The sequence below is a fragment of the Salvia splendens genome, chromosome 2 (assembly GCF_004379255.2).
Source record: "Salvia splendens isolate huo1 chromosome 2, SspV2, whole genome shotgun sequence".
In the NCBI taxonomy this organism is placed as follows: domain Eukaryota; kingdom Viridiplantae; phylum Streptophyta; class Magnoliopsida; order Lamiales; family Lamiaceae; genus Salvia; species Salvia splendens.
Window position 1 is genome coordinate 30,783,094 of NC_056033.1, and position 15,665 is coordinate 30,798,758.

The following is a 15,665-nucleotide window of genomic DNA, read 5'->3' on the forward strand; positions in this document are numbered from 1 at the left end:
TGAACCGGAACCGACGGTTCCCGAACCGTGGTGACGTCTAAACTCCATTACTAAATCCAAGTTTATCGATGCTTTGAGACAGTGAAATTTCGGCTTATTTTATCTAATATGAAAAATATCATAAAATAGTGTCTCTTTTTCTATTTTAAGATCAGAAAAAAAACTTTTTATAAATAGATGTGGATTAATTTTATGAGATGAACGAAAATGAAAAATACAATACCTCATCTGTCCCGTAAGAGTATGCACTTTTGGTTGGGCATGCGTTTTAATACGCATAAGAGAGATGATTGAAAAAAAGTAATTAAAATATTATTAGTGGAAAATGAGTGTGAGACAGACTTAAATGAAAAGAGTGCATACTAGACTGGTAAAGTATTTCAAAATTATCCAAGCCCCTTGGCCTAGCGGTAAAGGGAGCTGGATACCGCACCATCCTGGAGGTCACGAGTTCGACTCCTGGGAGGTACATCTTGGGATTAATTTCCCTTGGGGGTGACAGTTGACTAGCCGTGTACCAGTTCTGGGGTAGTCAAGTTGACTCGTTTGTACCCAAGGGGACCACGAAGCGCAGCTCGGTGGTAAGACGCTTCACCTCTAACCGTTAGGTCGGGGGTCCGAGTCATCTCGGGGGTAGATGAGGAACCATCGTTAATCCTCCTAAAAAACAAAGAAGTATTTCAAAATTTATCATAATTTTATTTTTGTAGGAACAAACGGGCCTTAGAAAAAAGATACTCTGCCTTAACTAAAATGAAACGCCATCGATGAAATGAGCGGTCAAGCCCAACCACCCAAAATGTCAATTAGTAAAACCGGTAATCACTAAATTCAATCTTATTTTTATTGCCCCTATAATTCTCTTATGCTTCCCGGTAATCATTATTCTTCCAATTCAACCATTTCCAAAACATCTTCCGTTAAAATATTCTTATAATGCCTCAAGTTGATCTCGAAACCCTAGTCGCGGCCTGCTCCGGCGGAGGAAACGACCGGAAAATAACCTGTGAAACCCTCGCCGACGACGACGCCGTCTTAGATCACGGCAAAGCCACGCCGCCGGAGTCGTTCTGGCTATCGAAAGACGCAGAATACGACTGGTTCGACCGGAACGCGTTTTACGAGCGAAAGGATTCAACCAGAGCCAATTCAATTCAATTTCAACCCACCACCTCCAATCCCCAGCGCAGCAGCGTCAAGTCCAAGGCCTCCATAATCGGCCTTCCCAAAACCCAAAAATCCGCCTTCGTCGACTCCAAACGCCGCGCCTGCAAACCGCCCAACATAAGGCTGTTCCCCAAGCGGTCCGGTTCGTCCGCAGGGAAGCCGACCGCTGAACCGGGTTCACCCAAGGTCTCCTGCATGGGGAGGGTCAGATCTAAGCGAGGCCGCCGCCCACGGTCCAATTCCCTCAGAAAAACAAATGATAAACCGGCCGAGAAGAAGAAAACCGGGCTCTACTCGAAGGTGATGAACTTGTTCCGGTCGAAGAAGAAGGCGTCCAGGTCAGGGAGCCGGAGATCGATGGAGAATATCGACGAACCGCCGCGGATAAGCGTGAGCGTGAAAGCACCGGTTTGTAGCGAACCGCCCGGTTTGGGTGGGATAACCCGGTTTGCATCGGGAAGGCGGTCTGGTTCGTTTTTGGCTGAGGAGTTAAATCCAGCTGTGAGGTTCGGGTAGTTGTTGGGTGACGTGGCACCTTGCATAACTGTTTCCAGATATGCCATTTTCTTAACGTCTTTCGTTTTCTTTTCTTTTCTTTTAAAAAAACAATGCTTGTTTATGGTTATGAGATTTTTGAGTTGGTAAACATAGGTAACGGTTATCAAATTATGACGGTGTATATAAATATAAGTCTTATTTCTCCTGCTTAATACTTTAATCTCTGCGTGATTAGAGTTGGTAAATATAGGTAAGGGTTATCAAATTATGACGGTGTAAATATACCTTTTTTTTGTGTTGAGTGTTATTTCTTCTGCTTAATACTTTAATCTCTGCGTGAATCATCATTCATGTGCAGTGCTTCAAATTACATAATTGCTGACACTTCATTTAAATAATAACCATTATATAAAAAGGGATCTTGCATGTTATATTATTTATTACTACTCTTAAAATTATATTTACAGTTTGTTAAAGGGGTAGTAGATTTTAGATAAAATGTTTTGACTGGCTAGAACGATCCAGGGTTTTTTCGCCCTATCAAACTATTTTGATTAGATATTGATTGATTACAATAAATTAGTCTCTCTTGATGTTAACTGCCTAAATTCAAACATATTTACAGACCATATGTGACTAATCAATACTCCCCCGAATTAAATGTTACACTTTGACTCAATATAGTTTTAAGAATATAGTACGAGTATATAAAAGAAAATAAGTGAAAATACGTGTATCATGATTTAATATAATAAAATAGTGACGTGTGGTTTTAATTTGTGTGTTAAGTAGAAAGAAAAAATAATATTTTTACTCTATATTAATTTGAGAGAAATTTTTCAAAAAAAAAATGAAATGTAATATTTTTTTTGGGAAAAACTAAAAAGAAGAGAGTGACATCTACCTTGGGACAACATGAGTATCGATTTAGTGAGCTAGTGGAATATACCGTCTATTTACCAAAAATAACACTCCCTTCATCCATCTGTAATTGAATCGCATTGCTTTATTATTTCTTCTACGTTATTTTCTCTTCATCTCTCTACTATATTCTACTTTCTACTTAACTCTTTTAACATAATTTTTTTAAATCATGTTATCACAAGAAATTTCTATATTACATAGAGATAAATGGAGTCGGAGTAACAAATTACTCCCTCCGTTGCATAGTAATAGAGTCATTTTGTCATTTTGGTACGTTCCATAGTAATAAAGTCATTTCTCTTTTTAGTAAAAATCAACACATTTTTCCACACCTACTTTACTCTCTCCTACTTTTTTCTCTCTACCTTTTTCATTTTCCACTTTATTCTCTATTTACTTAACTCGCCTAACACAATTTTTCTTAATCTACGTGCTGAAAAGAAACGTCTCATTTACTATGGAACGAAGGGAGTAATTAGTAGAGTATAGCGACCACGACGAAAGGAAAGAATAAAATAAAGCGGAGCTAAAATGAAATTAAATTAATTTAAAAATTGCGATGATCCAATTTTTAGCTGAAACTAGTAAAACTAGAAATGAATCAAAAACAAAAAAAAATACTACAGTAACTTTGATGGCACGCAGGAAAAAAAAAAGAAACTAATTATGAAATTGAGAAATAAATAATGGCATTAATAAAAGATTTCCTATAATAGAGATCGATAGGACGGCACACAGGAAATAAAATAAGGGCAAGGATACACAGATTTCTCCCACGTTATAATAACAAAAAAATAATCTTCAACTTGGACTATCTTTTTCTTGTTTTACATTTATAATGAAATTAAAAAAATTAGGAAAAGTTGTTGACTAGTTAACTTAGTTGATTAATCATATTTCATTTTCCTCTAAACTGTAGTAGTCTTCACGGTAGGTATAAGATTAATGCAGTAAACATGAGCTTATCTTCAAAATCAATATCGTAAATAAAGGGTAAATTGAATCGAGATTGAGTAAAGTTTCATGATCATCCGATTCAAGATTGACTGACGCTAGTGTGTATTTAAATTCGAGTGAACTTATTGATACTACAAATTTTAACTAAATTACATCTCAACAAATTAAAACAGAATCACCAAATAAAGTCTAAATACTAGGACTGAAACTCCTAAACTCGACTCATTAAATATAATTGGATAATCTTCAATTGCCAATTCTTTAGAGATTATATTATGAGAAAAATCAGCAGTCCTGCATACCAAATGGCAGTATTTCATTATTACCTTAAAAATCTTTCAGGTGAATACTATATTTATTGATGTTATTGAAGGTGTATAGTGTGGCGCTTTCAATCAATCAATACATTTTTCACAAAAATAATAAAACTAGACTAAGGAAAAATAACCAAAACATTATTGTTCTTGACTTTTGTCATGGAACGAGATAACGCATGATAGATTTGAATGAAAATACATTATACATTAAGGGCATGTTTATTTATTAGGATTTTATTTGGGAAAATAATTTGATTTTTTAAATTTTCAATTGATTTTTTATTAAATTAGAAAAATAATTAGAATTCTGAAACCAAAAAATATAGTAGTACAAGTTTTCAGATTCTGATTCCCTAGATTTTTTAGGTAATCTTTTTGCCATGTTTTTTTATTCTTGCATCTGGGAGATGGATGATGAAAGAATTTTTCTTAAAGTCAGAACAACAAAATTATATCAATTCGCAAATATAATGATATTAATTGTCAAATAAAACATACTCCCTTAGTCCACAAAAAATAGTTTCATTTGTGGACGACACGAGTTTTAATGAGAAATTAATAAAGTAAGAGTGAATGAGAAAAAATAGTTAAAGTAAGAGAGTATGGAGAAAAAGTAAATAATCCAAGCCCCTAGCTCAAGTGGTTGAGGAGCGAGGCAAGGATATCGCGCCATCCTAGAGGTCACGAGTTCGACCCCTGGGAGGCCCAACTTGGGGATTAATTTCCTCTGGGGAGTTCTTGAGTCCTGGCCTGGACCCAGGCGCTGAGGGAGATAGGTTAACTTGATACCCTTGATTGGGTTGATACAGTTAACTAGTGTGGACCCGTGCTTGGGGAAAGGTTGGCTGACTTGTTCCTTCCCATCCCGACAACGAAGCGCAGCTCAGTGGTAAGACGCTTCACCTCCGACCGTTAGGCCGGGGGTCCGAGTCACTTTGGGGGTAAATGGGGAACCATCGTCGATCCGTAAAGTATAAGAGGTAAACTTTCAATTTTTAAAAATGAGATATTTTTTATGGACATCTCAAAATAGCAAAAGAAGACTATTTTTATTCTGTGATTAAATTAAATATAAAATTCAAATTTTGATATTTTTAAAAGTACTAGTTAAACCTCATTCGTGAATAAATTATCAAATACTATATCGATAATTCGAGACTGGAATTTTAGCTTTTATTTGTACTACAACACTGGATATTGCCTTATTTATATTGTGACAATATTTTTATTATACTTTAATTGGTTATAGTCTTGAAAAGTTAAAACTGAATTCAGCCAATTTGGTTTCGCCCGTGAGGCCGTGGCAAGCCCAATTAAAACGAATTACATCCAATCAAGCACAAAGAATTCGTTTCTTTTTTGGGCTGCGGAACATTAACGATTACCTCCTCACTTGTATATACAGATTTAAATGAAATGTGAATCCGTGAGTGGAATGTGAGACTCTATTACCATTTATGGTAAAAGGAATCGAGACTCCTACTCACAGACGGACAAAAATGGAAAACGAAACTCGTATTCGCGGAAGGAGGGAGTATAACTCAATGAGTGCTTTTCTAAATACAGAGAAACAGAAATACTAGTAAAATTATTATTAGTAGCGACATGTTTGATTTAAGTAGAAAAAAAAGTTGAAGATGTATTAATCCTGGTAAAGGTGGACGTGTCGCGCATTGAGTGGCTGACAAGGCCTGGCGTTGTTCTTGCATCTGATGTCGAGTGGAGCCTTGAGAGCTTCTACTTGTTGTTTAGATATACATCTCGGCTATATATACACCAAACAAATGAAGATAATTAAAGGTATAATACATGAAAGAGTGAAGTTGAATGCATGATTTTACCTTAGCGATAACAAGATAGATGAGATGCTCGGTGCAAGGAGGAACACTCGAAGACCCGGTGTACTTGTAGTATTTCCTCAGACTTGTCCTTAATTCTGCCGGATGGAACACTCCTACTTGTATCGCCTCGCTGCTTCTGCTTCTGCTTCTGCTTCTGTACTCACTCCCCAGTTCATACAGTTTCTTGTCTATCTGCACCTCATTCATTATTCACTCTACTACAGATACAGGGACGAAGGGAGTACTATTGTGTAATGAGTTTCAAGTGTGACTGACCGTTTGAAGAACTGGATCAGGCCGTCCAACCTGGAAAAGGGTGCCTACTACTAACACTTTGCCATCGTCAGATACGTGCACCATGTGAAGCTCTGCCGCAAACCTATATATGCATGTACCAAAGGAAATTCATTCATTGCCTAAAACAAAAGAGCCAGAGAGAGAGAGAGGGAACTCATGATATAGGTTGACGTTTGTTCACATCAAATCTTGAAATCTAACGGTCCAGATCATAGTTTAGAGTTTGTACAATATATATATAGGGATGGGATTCATATCTTAACTCTAAATATATGCAAAACACAAAACGCTTGTCAGTCCATTGGATCAAGCTACCTGTTTCCGTTGATTCTGTGCTCAGATGGCGAATGCCAGTGCATTTGTTTCAGCCTATACAGCTTCTCATCTAGACTTATCTCTCCTGTGTCCTCAGGGTATTCAATCTGCATCACCACAAATCAATTTATATTACTCCCAATTAAGTGCAACTGATCTTTATCAAGCTCAACTTGAAATCATACCGCAACGGTGAACTTATTATCGACCAAAGTGACATTCACGGCTCGATAATTTCTAACTAGAGGCTTCCACTTGCTGTTTCGAACAGCTCTGGCAGAGACGATGTTAATGGGAGATTGAAGTTTCCCGGTTGCGCAGAGGGAGAAGTTGGGATTCAAACTCGCCCACTTGTCCGGCCCCGTTGCTCCTGAGTATGTGAATTGCAGCGTTTCCTCCACCTCTGATCAATCCAAACATCAAATTTTATATCTATAAACACGGATGTAAGTAAATAATAAGAAGAAGCAATCATACTACTACTTGTGCTTGTAGTAAAAGCATCTGAGCCAATAATAATCAGCAGACTAACTGTCAGAGTGAAGAATCCGAACCGAGTAGCCATGGAAATATCCAGAGATTTTGAAGTAGAAATGGTTTGTTATTGATCTAGTACATATCATATATATTGCAGAATTATTAGATGTCACCATTGAATAAAGATGTGTTTGTGACAAGCGACAACTTGCATATGTAGACCCACTTCCACTTGCTGAATCTTCTTCGCGCCCTCAACTTTTTTCGCGTGTCACCCTTTATGTCAACGACATCTGTTCCGAGACAATTCATCATCGATGAAAGAGACAGCGGACCTTACCTTATCAGATCCAAGGCTTTTTTTGGGGTTCAATTATTAGTCATAGTGTGGACAAATTTTCCTAAACCAGTGTGGACACGTCCACAACCACTCCTTAATTTACAATATAAGTATGAATTTTGAATTATTGAGTATGCTATCAAGATTCATGATTACTTCATCTCACGCACGAATTCTTCGGAGGAAAGCTGCTTTATACATAATGAGTCACAAAAAATATGAAAATTTGTTTATAGTTGCAATGATTTTCTATCAAGACAATGATGTGAAAATAATCCTATCCACTTAAAGAGCATAAGTTGCTTTTAGATAGTCAACGATTTCTGCACTCTCAAACATCCCCACTCCTGTGTTTGGATCTTCCAAATAAGGGACCTGCTTACACATAAACATATATAAAAAACTGATCAAGTTTTCCTAATACATTAAATATCGTCGAAACGCAAACTACCTGAAAATGTCCAACTCGCTCGAAAAGGATTTGACGTTTCGGGCTGCCTCTAGCACAACTGCAATGTGAAACAAGGAATATAATGGTTATATATGTAAAACAATTCTCCTCGGGTTTGTTTCATGCTTGATCCAGTTATGTCAAACAGGGCAAAATGGAGTTTACCTGTGAAGTATGTGAGGTAGCTCCAGCTCCACAAGTACTTCGCGTACGACTTTGCAAAATGGTGAAGCCTACATAGAAGAAAATAACGCCGTCAGGTGTAGGAAATAATGTGGTTCAACTAAATGGTTTTTTCAGTGCTATAAAAGAGGGATTGCATGTAACTAGAAATTACTGAAATTTTCAGAAACAGGAAGTGATAATATATGAAACTAGAAAAAAAATTGAAATCTTTACGATCGCCATAATCTGACCTCATACGCCCAAATCTCTAGAGGTTTAGGCGGTAGTTTTGATGGAGTGTACGAACTGCCCTGCATAGTTAAGTGCAAGTTTATGTAGAGGAAAAAACTGATGAAAGATATGAGATGGACATTAGTTTATTTCTGAACTTTATGCAACGTTATCCTAAAGAGTATTACATAACATATGATAAGAGGATATATCTGCTCAAAATTATAAGAAACTCCATCCTGCACCACCTGCTGTGTGTCTGTGATGTATGCTTGAAAAGACGTTCTAGTCTTGAAAAGAGAAGGGTATTTTTGTGCATTATGTATTCCATATGTATTAAAAGAGAACGAGAAAGTATACCTTCCCAATTCGACCAATCATAGCAAATCCTTCTGTTAAAGTCTACAAGAAAACATATGCAGGTAGGAAAAAACATCATAGAAAAATGCTCCTTAACATTAGAATGGAATTATATAAAAAAGATTGGTTTGCTCACAGTTAAGAGACCAAGAGAGAGCAGCAATGGGACATTACCATCACCTGAACCCAAAGCAGTGAATTAATAAAAGATGTTATAAATTTCTTTTTCGAAATTACATAGCATGTTCAGTAAATAAAACAGATTTTTTCTTAGTGTGTATGTCACAACATTCTAAGGTCATCTAATGGTGTAACATTTCATTGATGTTTTTCTTCAGTAAAACAGAAGTAAGCTAATCAGATTATAAAAAAGTACCATATTTTCCAACCAGATACTTGATTATGTCATCTGATTCATACATAGAAACTCCTGTGTTTGGGTCCACCTGCAGAAGAAAATATGAAGCTCACTTCCTCTAAAACTTAAAAGTTCAAGAAGTAGTCCACCACGACAGAGAGTGACCGGTTCAGATATGAATAGTGAATACCGACACTCAACTTCGGAACAATACCAGGTATAATGATACAGCTGTTCCAGTATACAAATGCTGATCACATGGCATTTTACACAACACCTGTGACTTGACTGCTAGCATAATACTATCTCACAAATTGTGCTTGTTAACCACTGGTGGAAGCCCTTTGAGTTATAATGACAGAAATCATAGCCAAATCAAATCTTTATTATGGACATTTTCCTCTAAATATTGGAGAAAGATTATATGATACGCAAGAATATCAAAGCATTAAGCAGTTGTATCTTCATATGATGTGAATGGTGTAATGGTCTAACCATGTATGGGAAAAGCTGTTTGCCACCCATTTGGGAAACCTTGGGACGAAAGTTTGGGCCATTTCTTGGACAAGGATAATACAAGACATCAAGATCCAAAACTGCAACAATTTCGCGAACCTATATTATGATCATATCAAGTGTGAGTTGCGTAGTTGGTGCTACAGAGATATACAAGTAGTGAGATACAGCACATTATTGTGAAGATACCTTGCGACAAAACGGGCAGCTGGAGGTATTTCCATCATAATCGACATGGCAACATACGCACTTAGTTTTCTTAAAAGCAGATGAATATAACAGAAAACGAAGTAAATTCGAGTACCTTTCATATTCATAAATCTCAATTGGCTTCTCGGGGCGAGGGCCTAACTTTGAAGTCTCCTTCAACTTAAAATCTGAATAAGAGTGGATCTTCAGAGAAATACTACTATTCATTTCAATAGTGAAGAATATAGGAAAGTTACCAGCAAATCCTAGAGCATACTGATCAGGTGGAATCTCCGACGCTGGCACGAGGTTCACAGAATACCTGTCAAAGAGAAGTCATAAATTGTTCGAAATTGAGCACAATGAAGTTTTGGATTACAAAGTGAAGGCATAGTAAAAAAGAAATGAAATGAAATAGGAGAGGAGATACCCGGAGACAAGCACACTAGTGGTGAGGCGAAAGAGCAAAGCGAGAGAAGCCCCCATAATGTCGAAAACCCTATCGGGGCGGATGGAGAAGGGTTTGGGCGGGGGCGCCTTGAAATTGGGGGGCGGAGATATCGAAGACAATGGCGTATTTGCTGATAACTTCACCCTGCAGTTGGTAGCTGTAGCTCTGCTTGAGGGCACAGGCCAGAATACAGGAGCCGCGGTGTAGGTCAACATTCCGGCCATGGTTGTGCTGGACTGATATTGCTTGTGGCCTCAAACACGACAGGTGATACACAGTTAATCACCAGGTTTCGGTTACCAAAATCCTTTTCAATTCGAAACCGGATATTTCTCAATATTTGTAGACGTGTTAGAATTTTAATGGAATAGCGGAGGTTTGTTTGTTGGGCTCTCATTTCATTTTTAGTGATTACTAAAATAACATGTGTTTTGGGTTCCAAATTTATAACATAATCAGTGTGCTAAAATGTACCCAAATGAGATGGGATTGTATTCTTGACTAGGGGAATAAGTACCCAAATGGGCTATTTATTATGTGACAAAATCAGAAATTACAGTAAAAAATTATGATGTTAAAATAGAACACATAATTGAAATTATAATAATAAGTTCAAAACAAAATAATGTAAAACAAGAAAAGTTAAATATATAAATTAAATGTTGTACATACCTTTAGAGCATTTTCGAAGTCCAGAGACATTCTATCATGTTTTTTCCAGATATTGTGGATGCGCAAACATCAAAGTTCATGGATATTTATTTAAAAGAGGTCGATTGAGTGTAAATTAATGAACGAAATCATCATCAAAATCCTTCCTTGAGCAAAACAAAAGCACAAATTATTCTATATAATGAGAAGAACCCAATTGGCTTTAACAAATCTTATATTTAAAAAAGGACGATCAACTTCCTTAGTAGTTAGTCCCCAATGTAGAAAGAATAAAAAGATCAGCAATAAGAAAAGAAAAAAGAAGTGAATTCCCACATATATCAGACAAAAAATGATGCTCCAGGAAGTCGGTGGGAAGCATGTCAGATTTTGATTAGAAGAAATCAAATAAGTGGAAAGATTGGATAATCAACAAAAATATATATATATATATATATATATATATATATATATATATATATGGATGTATTATTTCCTTTTCCCATAATTTTTCCTATTTTCTTCTTGATCTCAGTCGTTGATTTCCTACATCCTATGGCCTAAATTAGTGGTTTTAATCATTAAATTTAATTATATTAAAAACCAAAAGGGCAAATTTGGTAAACAATATTTTTGTTGGTTATGGCAACTTCCTTAATTTACTCCGTTGAAGATCTTCACGGTTATTCTTTCGTGCCACACGCTCCAGACGTGAATATCTCCCTACTCCCTCTCTGCAATTGAATTCATGTTCAATTCCTGGTATCTTGTCGACAACCAACAGAGAGAGGATTCAATTAATCAAGAATGAGGAGGTGTTCTTGCGACTACTGATACCTCTTCCTCGTCGTCGCCGTGCCGTTCATCTACATCCAGGTTTAACCATATTTACTTGAGCAAAATTATGGAATCTCATCGTTTTAGTGATTGACTTAGCTTATCATAACTGGATTTTCTTACTGATGGCTACTGCAGATGGAGTGAAGTTGTGATTTTGCTGTGCAACTATCTGAATTATGATATGAATTGCCATGAGCCATTTTCTTCCTTAGCACATACAATCTGAATGATCTTGTTAATTCTGTTTTTCTCCTTTTCATTTTTTCCGTTTTTCGTCGCACGGTTAATCTGAATATATATATTGTGTAGTGTAATGCGTAGTTTTAGTTTCTGTAATGCATTATTTGTGATATGTAATGAACATTTATCCTGCTCCGTTTAATTTTAGTTGTGCCGTGTTTCGATGTTTGGCGCACGTTTCTTGTTTTCCCTAAGGGTTTAACAAGCCCAGGGGCTAGGGTGTAGTATGTTCAAAGTCTAAAAAACGTTGTCCAAATACACGAGCTGGAGTAATTCGTCTGGGGTTGCACATGCATAGCGCGTAGGTATATTTTAAAACAGATATACATAATGTACATATTGTGTAGTATAATGCATATTTTCGTTTCTGTAATGCATTATTTGTGGTATGTAATGAACATTTATCCTTACCCGTTTAATTTAAGTCCGTGTTTCGATGTTTGGCGCACGTTTCTTGTTTTCCCTAGGGGTTCAACAACCCCAGGGGCTAGGGTGTAGTATGTTCTAAGTCTAAAAAACGTTGGCCAAATACACGAGCTGCAGTAATTCATCTCGGGTTGCACATGCATAGCGCGTAGGTATATTTTAAAACTGATATCCATAATTTACATATTCTGCAGTATAATGCGTAGTTTTAGTTTCTGTAATGCATTATTTGTGATATCTATTGAACATTTATCTTGCCCCGTTTAATTTAAGTTGTGCCGTGTTTCGATATTTGGCGCACGTTTCTTATTTTTCATAAGGGTTTAACAAGCCTAGGGGCTAGGGTGTAGTATGTTCTAAGTCTAAAAAACGTTGTCCAAATACGCGAGCTGGAGTAATTCGTCTGGGGTTGCACATGCATAGCGCGTAGGTATATTTTAAAACAGATACACATAATGTACATATTGTGTAGTGTAATGCGTATTTTCGTTTCTGTAATGCATTATTTGTGGTATGTAATAAACATTTATCCTTACCCGTTTAATTTAAGTCTGTGTTTCGATGTTTGACGCACGTTTCTTGTTTTCCCTAGGGGTTTAACAACCCCAGGGGCTAGGGTGTAGTATGTTCTAAGTCTAAAAAACGTTGGCCAAATACATGAGCTGCAGTAATTCATCTCGGGTTGCACATGCATAGCGCGTAGGTATTTTTTAAAACAGATATACATAATGTACATATTGTGTAGTATAATGTGTAGCTTGGTTTCTGTAATGCATTTTTTTGTGATATGTAATGAACATTTATCCTGCCCGTTTAATTTAAGTTGTGTCGTGTTTGGATGTTTGGCGCACGTTTCCTGTTTTCCCTAAGAGTTTAACAAGCCCAGGGGCTAGGGTCTAGTATGTTCTAAGTCTAAAAAATGTTGTCCAAATACACGAGCTGCAATAATTCATCTCGGGTTGCACATGCATAGCGGAGGTATTTTTTAAAACAGATATACATAATGTACATATTGTGTTGTATAATGTGTAGCTTAGTTTCTGTAATGCATTTATTGTGATAAGTAATGAACATGTATCCTGCCCCGTTTAATTTAAGTTGTGTCGTGTTTCGATGTTTGGCACACGTTTCTTGTTTTCTCTAAGGGTTTAACAAGCCCAGGGGCTAGGGTCTAGTATGTACACATTAATAACAACGTTAACAAAGACCACTAGTTTGAGTTATAAAACCAGTGTTTTGTTATAATCGCGGCTATGGACTAATTTTGACTGATTTACATAATGTACATATTATGTAAGAGACGATCACCCTTTCTTCCTCTAGGGTTCTTCGGCTCACCCTGATCTCCAGCCGTACTTGTGCCACCTCGGTCAATCTATCCCTGAATCTTTTCGCAAGTATCTTCGGAATTCCATCGTCGACCGCTTCGTCGATGTCGAGTCTTAGCTGCTTCTCTGATATGGAACAAACAACATAAAACATTAGAAAATTATCATTAAAATAGAATACATCATGATATGCGTACTTTGAATCTTCACTGAGTTGATTAACCAATATAAACAATACCTCTCATAATGCCTAATTTACTCCAAATAATGATAATTGCCTGCTACATAATGCACTGCCTAAACTAATTAATACGCATATGTAATCTTCACTGAGTTGAGTAACCCATATACAAAATACTTCTCATAATACATAATATCCTCCAAATAATGAAAATTACATGCTACATAATGTCTAAACCAAATACTGCACATATGTAATCTTCACTGAGTTGATTACCCAAAATACAAAATACCTCTCATAATGCATAATATACTCCAAATAATGACAATTACATACTACATAATGCACTGCCTAAACCAAATACTGTACATATGCAATCTTCACCTAGTTGATTAACCCATATACACAATACCTCTAATAATGCATAATATACTGCAGATAATGACAACTAACAGATACATAATGCACTGCCTAAACCAAATAATGCACATATGTAATCTTCACTCAGTTGATGAACCCATATACACAATACCTCTAATAATTCATAATATACTGCAGATAATGACAATTAACAGAGTCATAACGCACTGCCTAAACCAAATAATGCACATATGTAATCTTCACTGTGTTGATTAACCCATATACACAATACCTCTAATAATGCATAATATACTGCAGATAATGACAATTAACAACTATATAATGCACTGCCTATACCAAATAATGCACATACGTATCTTCCAATAACACAAATTCCCACAACTGCAAAAGTACCGGTTACATAATGCAAAATATTAAACAAATAATGCATCCCAATACATCAATAATGTAAATTTTAGATTATCTAATGCGCACAAAACAGTCATGCAATTACCCTTCCGACCATTAACCAGATAGGAAGATGAATGCACACTGCAAGCCTAACTGATGTCGAACAACTGAAGCATTTATACACTCATTTTATACACTCAATCAACTGGCGCAATTATACACGGAGTTATACTTGTAGCTTGTGTAGGTTCAATGCGCGACGGACGACCTCGTTTAGTCATTGTGAATCTGTCACAACAAAAAAAGAATAAGATACCTGAATCCATCATTTTAAACCCAACACAATGTCTGAGTTTATTAACTAAGAGCATCCACAACCGTGCTCTTGCCAACGAACACGGTTGTGGGTCCGACCCCACTTTTTTCTGCATGCTCTTAGGCAAGAGCACAACACCCACAGCCGTGCTCTTCCGCAAGGACGAGCACCCCACCATTCTATTATTCAATTTGAATAAAAACATTTCCACAAAATTAAAATGCATTAAAAATATCCAGAATAATATTACAAATTACAAATAAAATAAAAATCACATAATTAAAATCCTAAAAATTAAAAATAACATAATTAAAATCCTAAAATTTAAAAAGTACGTAATTAAAATCCTAAAAATTAAAAATTACATAATTAAATTCATAAGTGACCGAATTTCGTCCAAATGGATGATGAATGTGTGTATTTATAGATGGTTTTGGGATTAATTTTTTTTTAAAATTTTCAAAAAAAATTTAAAAAACGGTAATAAAACGGCTATATTTTTGGGAATCTGAAAATATTTTTTTTTAATTTTTGGTATTATTTTTTATTTAAAAAAAAAAGAAAAAGAAAATGCCAACGACCAATAGAAACACGCCACCTCGCCCTGCTCGCTGGCACGGACGTGCTCTTAGCTAAGAGCACGTCCGTGCCAGCGGCATAAGAGCACGTCTGTGCCAGCGGCAAGAGCGCAGCGGCGGACAAGCGTGTCCTTGCCAGCGGCATGGACGGACGGAGAGCTTGTGCTCACCGTTGCAGATGCTCTAATTCACACAATACCCTACATAATGCCTAATATACTGCAAATAATGACAAATTATGAATACATAATGCACTGCTCAAACCAAATAATGTGTATATGTAATCTTAACCGAGATGCGTAAACAATATACACAATACCTAAAAAAGCATAATATACTGCAGATTATGACATTAAAAACCTACATGATGCACTACCTAAACCAAATAATTCACATATGTATCTTTCAATAACCACTTTTCGCACAACAACTAAAGAACCTGGTACATTAATCAAATTTTTAATTTTTGTATCTACAAAA

The 15,665-nt window shown here is 36.3% G+C and overlaps 3 protein-coding genes across 5 annotated transcripts; 1 reads left to right on the forward strand and 2 right to left on the reverse strand.

Annotated features, from left to right (window-relative positions):
• The first annotated feature begins 762 nt into the window (after positions 1–762).
• On the forward strand, positions 763–2,009 carry LOC121768748. Its single transcript, XM_042165293.1, has one exon. It carries the CDS (start codon positions 937–939, stop codon positions 1,681–1,683), a length of 747 nt encoding a protein of 248 aa, XP_042021227.1. The 5' UTR covers positions 763–936; the 3' UTR covers positions 1,684–2,009.
• A 3,372-nt stretch (positions 2,010–5,381) lies between these two features.
• On the reverse strand, positions 5,382–7,163 carry LOC121792168 (alpha carbonic anhydrase 1, chloroplastic-like). 3 transcript variants are annotated; one of them, XM_042190003.1, is made up of 6 exons: positions 6,800–7,163; positions 6,502–6,719; positions 6,317–6,423; positions 5,981–6,083; positions 5,705–5,896; positions 5,382–5,628 (listed from the first exon to the last, which is right to left on the reverse strand). In XM_042190003.1, the coding sequence occupies exons 1-6, from the start codon at positions 6,879–6,881 to the stop codon at positions 5,506–5,508; spliced, it is 825 nt and encodes a 274-aa protein (XP_042045937.1). In that variant the 5' UTR covers positions 6,882–7,163; the 3' UTR covers positions 5,382–5,505. The 3 variants fall into 3 exon arrangements, with proteins under 3 accessions (XP_042045937.1, XP_042045936.1, XP_042045935.1); XM_042190002.1 differs by having other exon boundaries at positions 6,797–7,163; XM_042190001.1 differs by having other exon boundaries at positions 6,794–7,163.
• Positions 7,164–7,306: 143 nt separating this feature from the next.
• On the reverse strand, positions 7,307–10,235 carry LOC121792167. The gene is made up of 12 exons (XM_042190000.1): positions 9,834–10,235; positions 9,661–9,725; positions 9,519–9,591; positions 9,404–9,422; positions 9,194–9,313; positions 8,717–8,786; positions 8,477–8,520; positions 8,341–8,382; positions 8,001–8,060; positions 7,750–7,817; positions 7,585–7,642; positions 7,307–7,508 (listed from the first exon to the last, which is right to left on the reverse strand). Exons 1-12 carry the CDS (start codon positions 10,076–10,078, stop codon positions 7,419–7,421), a joined length of 954 nt encoding a protein of 317 aa, XP_042045934.1. The 5' UTR covers positions 10,079–10,235; the 3' UTR covers positions 7,307–7,418.
• Between the last annotated feature and the right edge of the window lie 5,430 nt (positions 10,236–15,665).

Bases quoted from the DNA above. Each gene is read 5' to 3' on its own strand.
- LOC121768748 (XM_042165293.1), top strand. From the start codon at position 937: ATGCCTCAAGTTGATCTCGAAACCCTAGTCGCGGCCTGCTCCGGCGGA.
- LOC121792168 (XM_042190001.1), bottom strand. From the start codon at position 6,881: ATGGCTACTCGGTTCGGATTCTTCACTCTGACAGTTAGTCTGCTGATT. The intron at 6,720-6,793 runs GTATGATTGCTT...TGGATTGATCAG, and splicing joins TACTACAAGCACAAGTAGTA to AGGTGGAGGAAACGCTGCAA. The intron at 5,897-5,980 runs GTCAGTCACACT...AATGAGGTGCAG, and splicing joins CTGATCCAGTTCTTCAAACG to ATAGACAAGAAACTGTATGA.
- LOC121792167 (XM_042190000.1), bottom strand. From the start codon at position 10,078: ATGGCCGGAATGTTGACCTACACCGCGGCTCCTGTATTCTGGCCTGTG. The intron at 9,592-9,660 runs GTAACTTTCCTA...ACTCTTATTCAG, and splicing joins GTATGCTCTAGGATTTGCTG to ATTTTAAGTTGAAGGAGACT. The intron at 7,643-7,749 runs GTAAACTCCATT...TTCACATTGCAG, and splicing joins CTACCTCACATACTTCACAG to TTGTGCTAGAGGCAGCCCGA.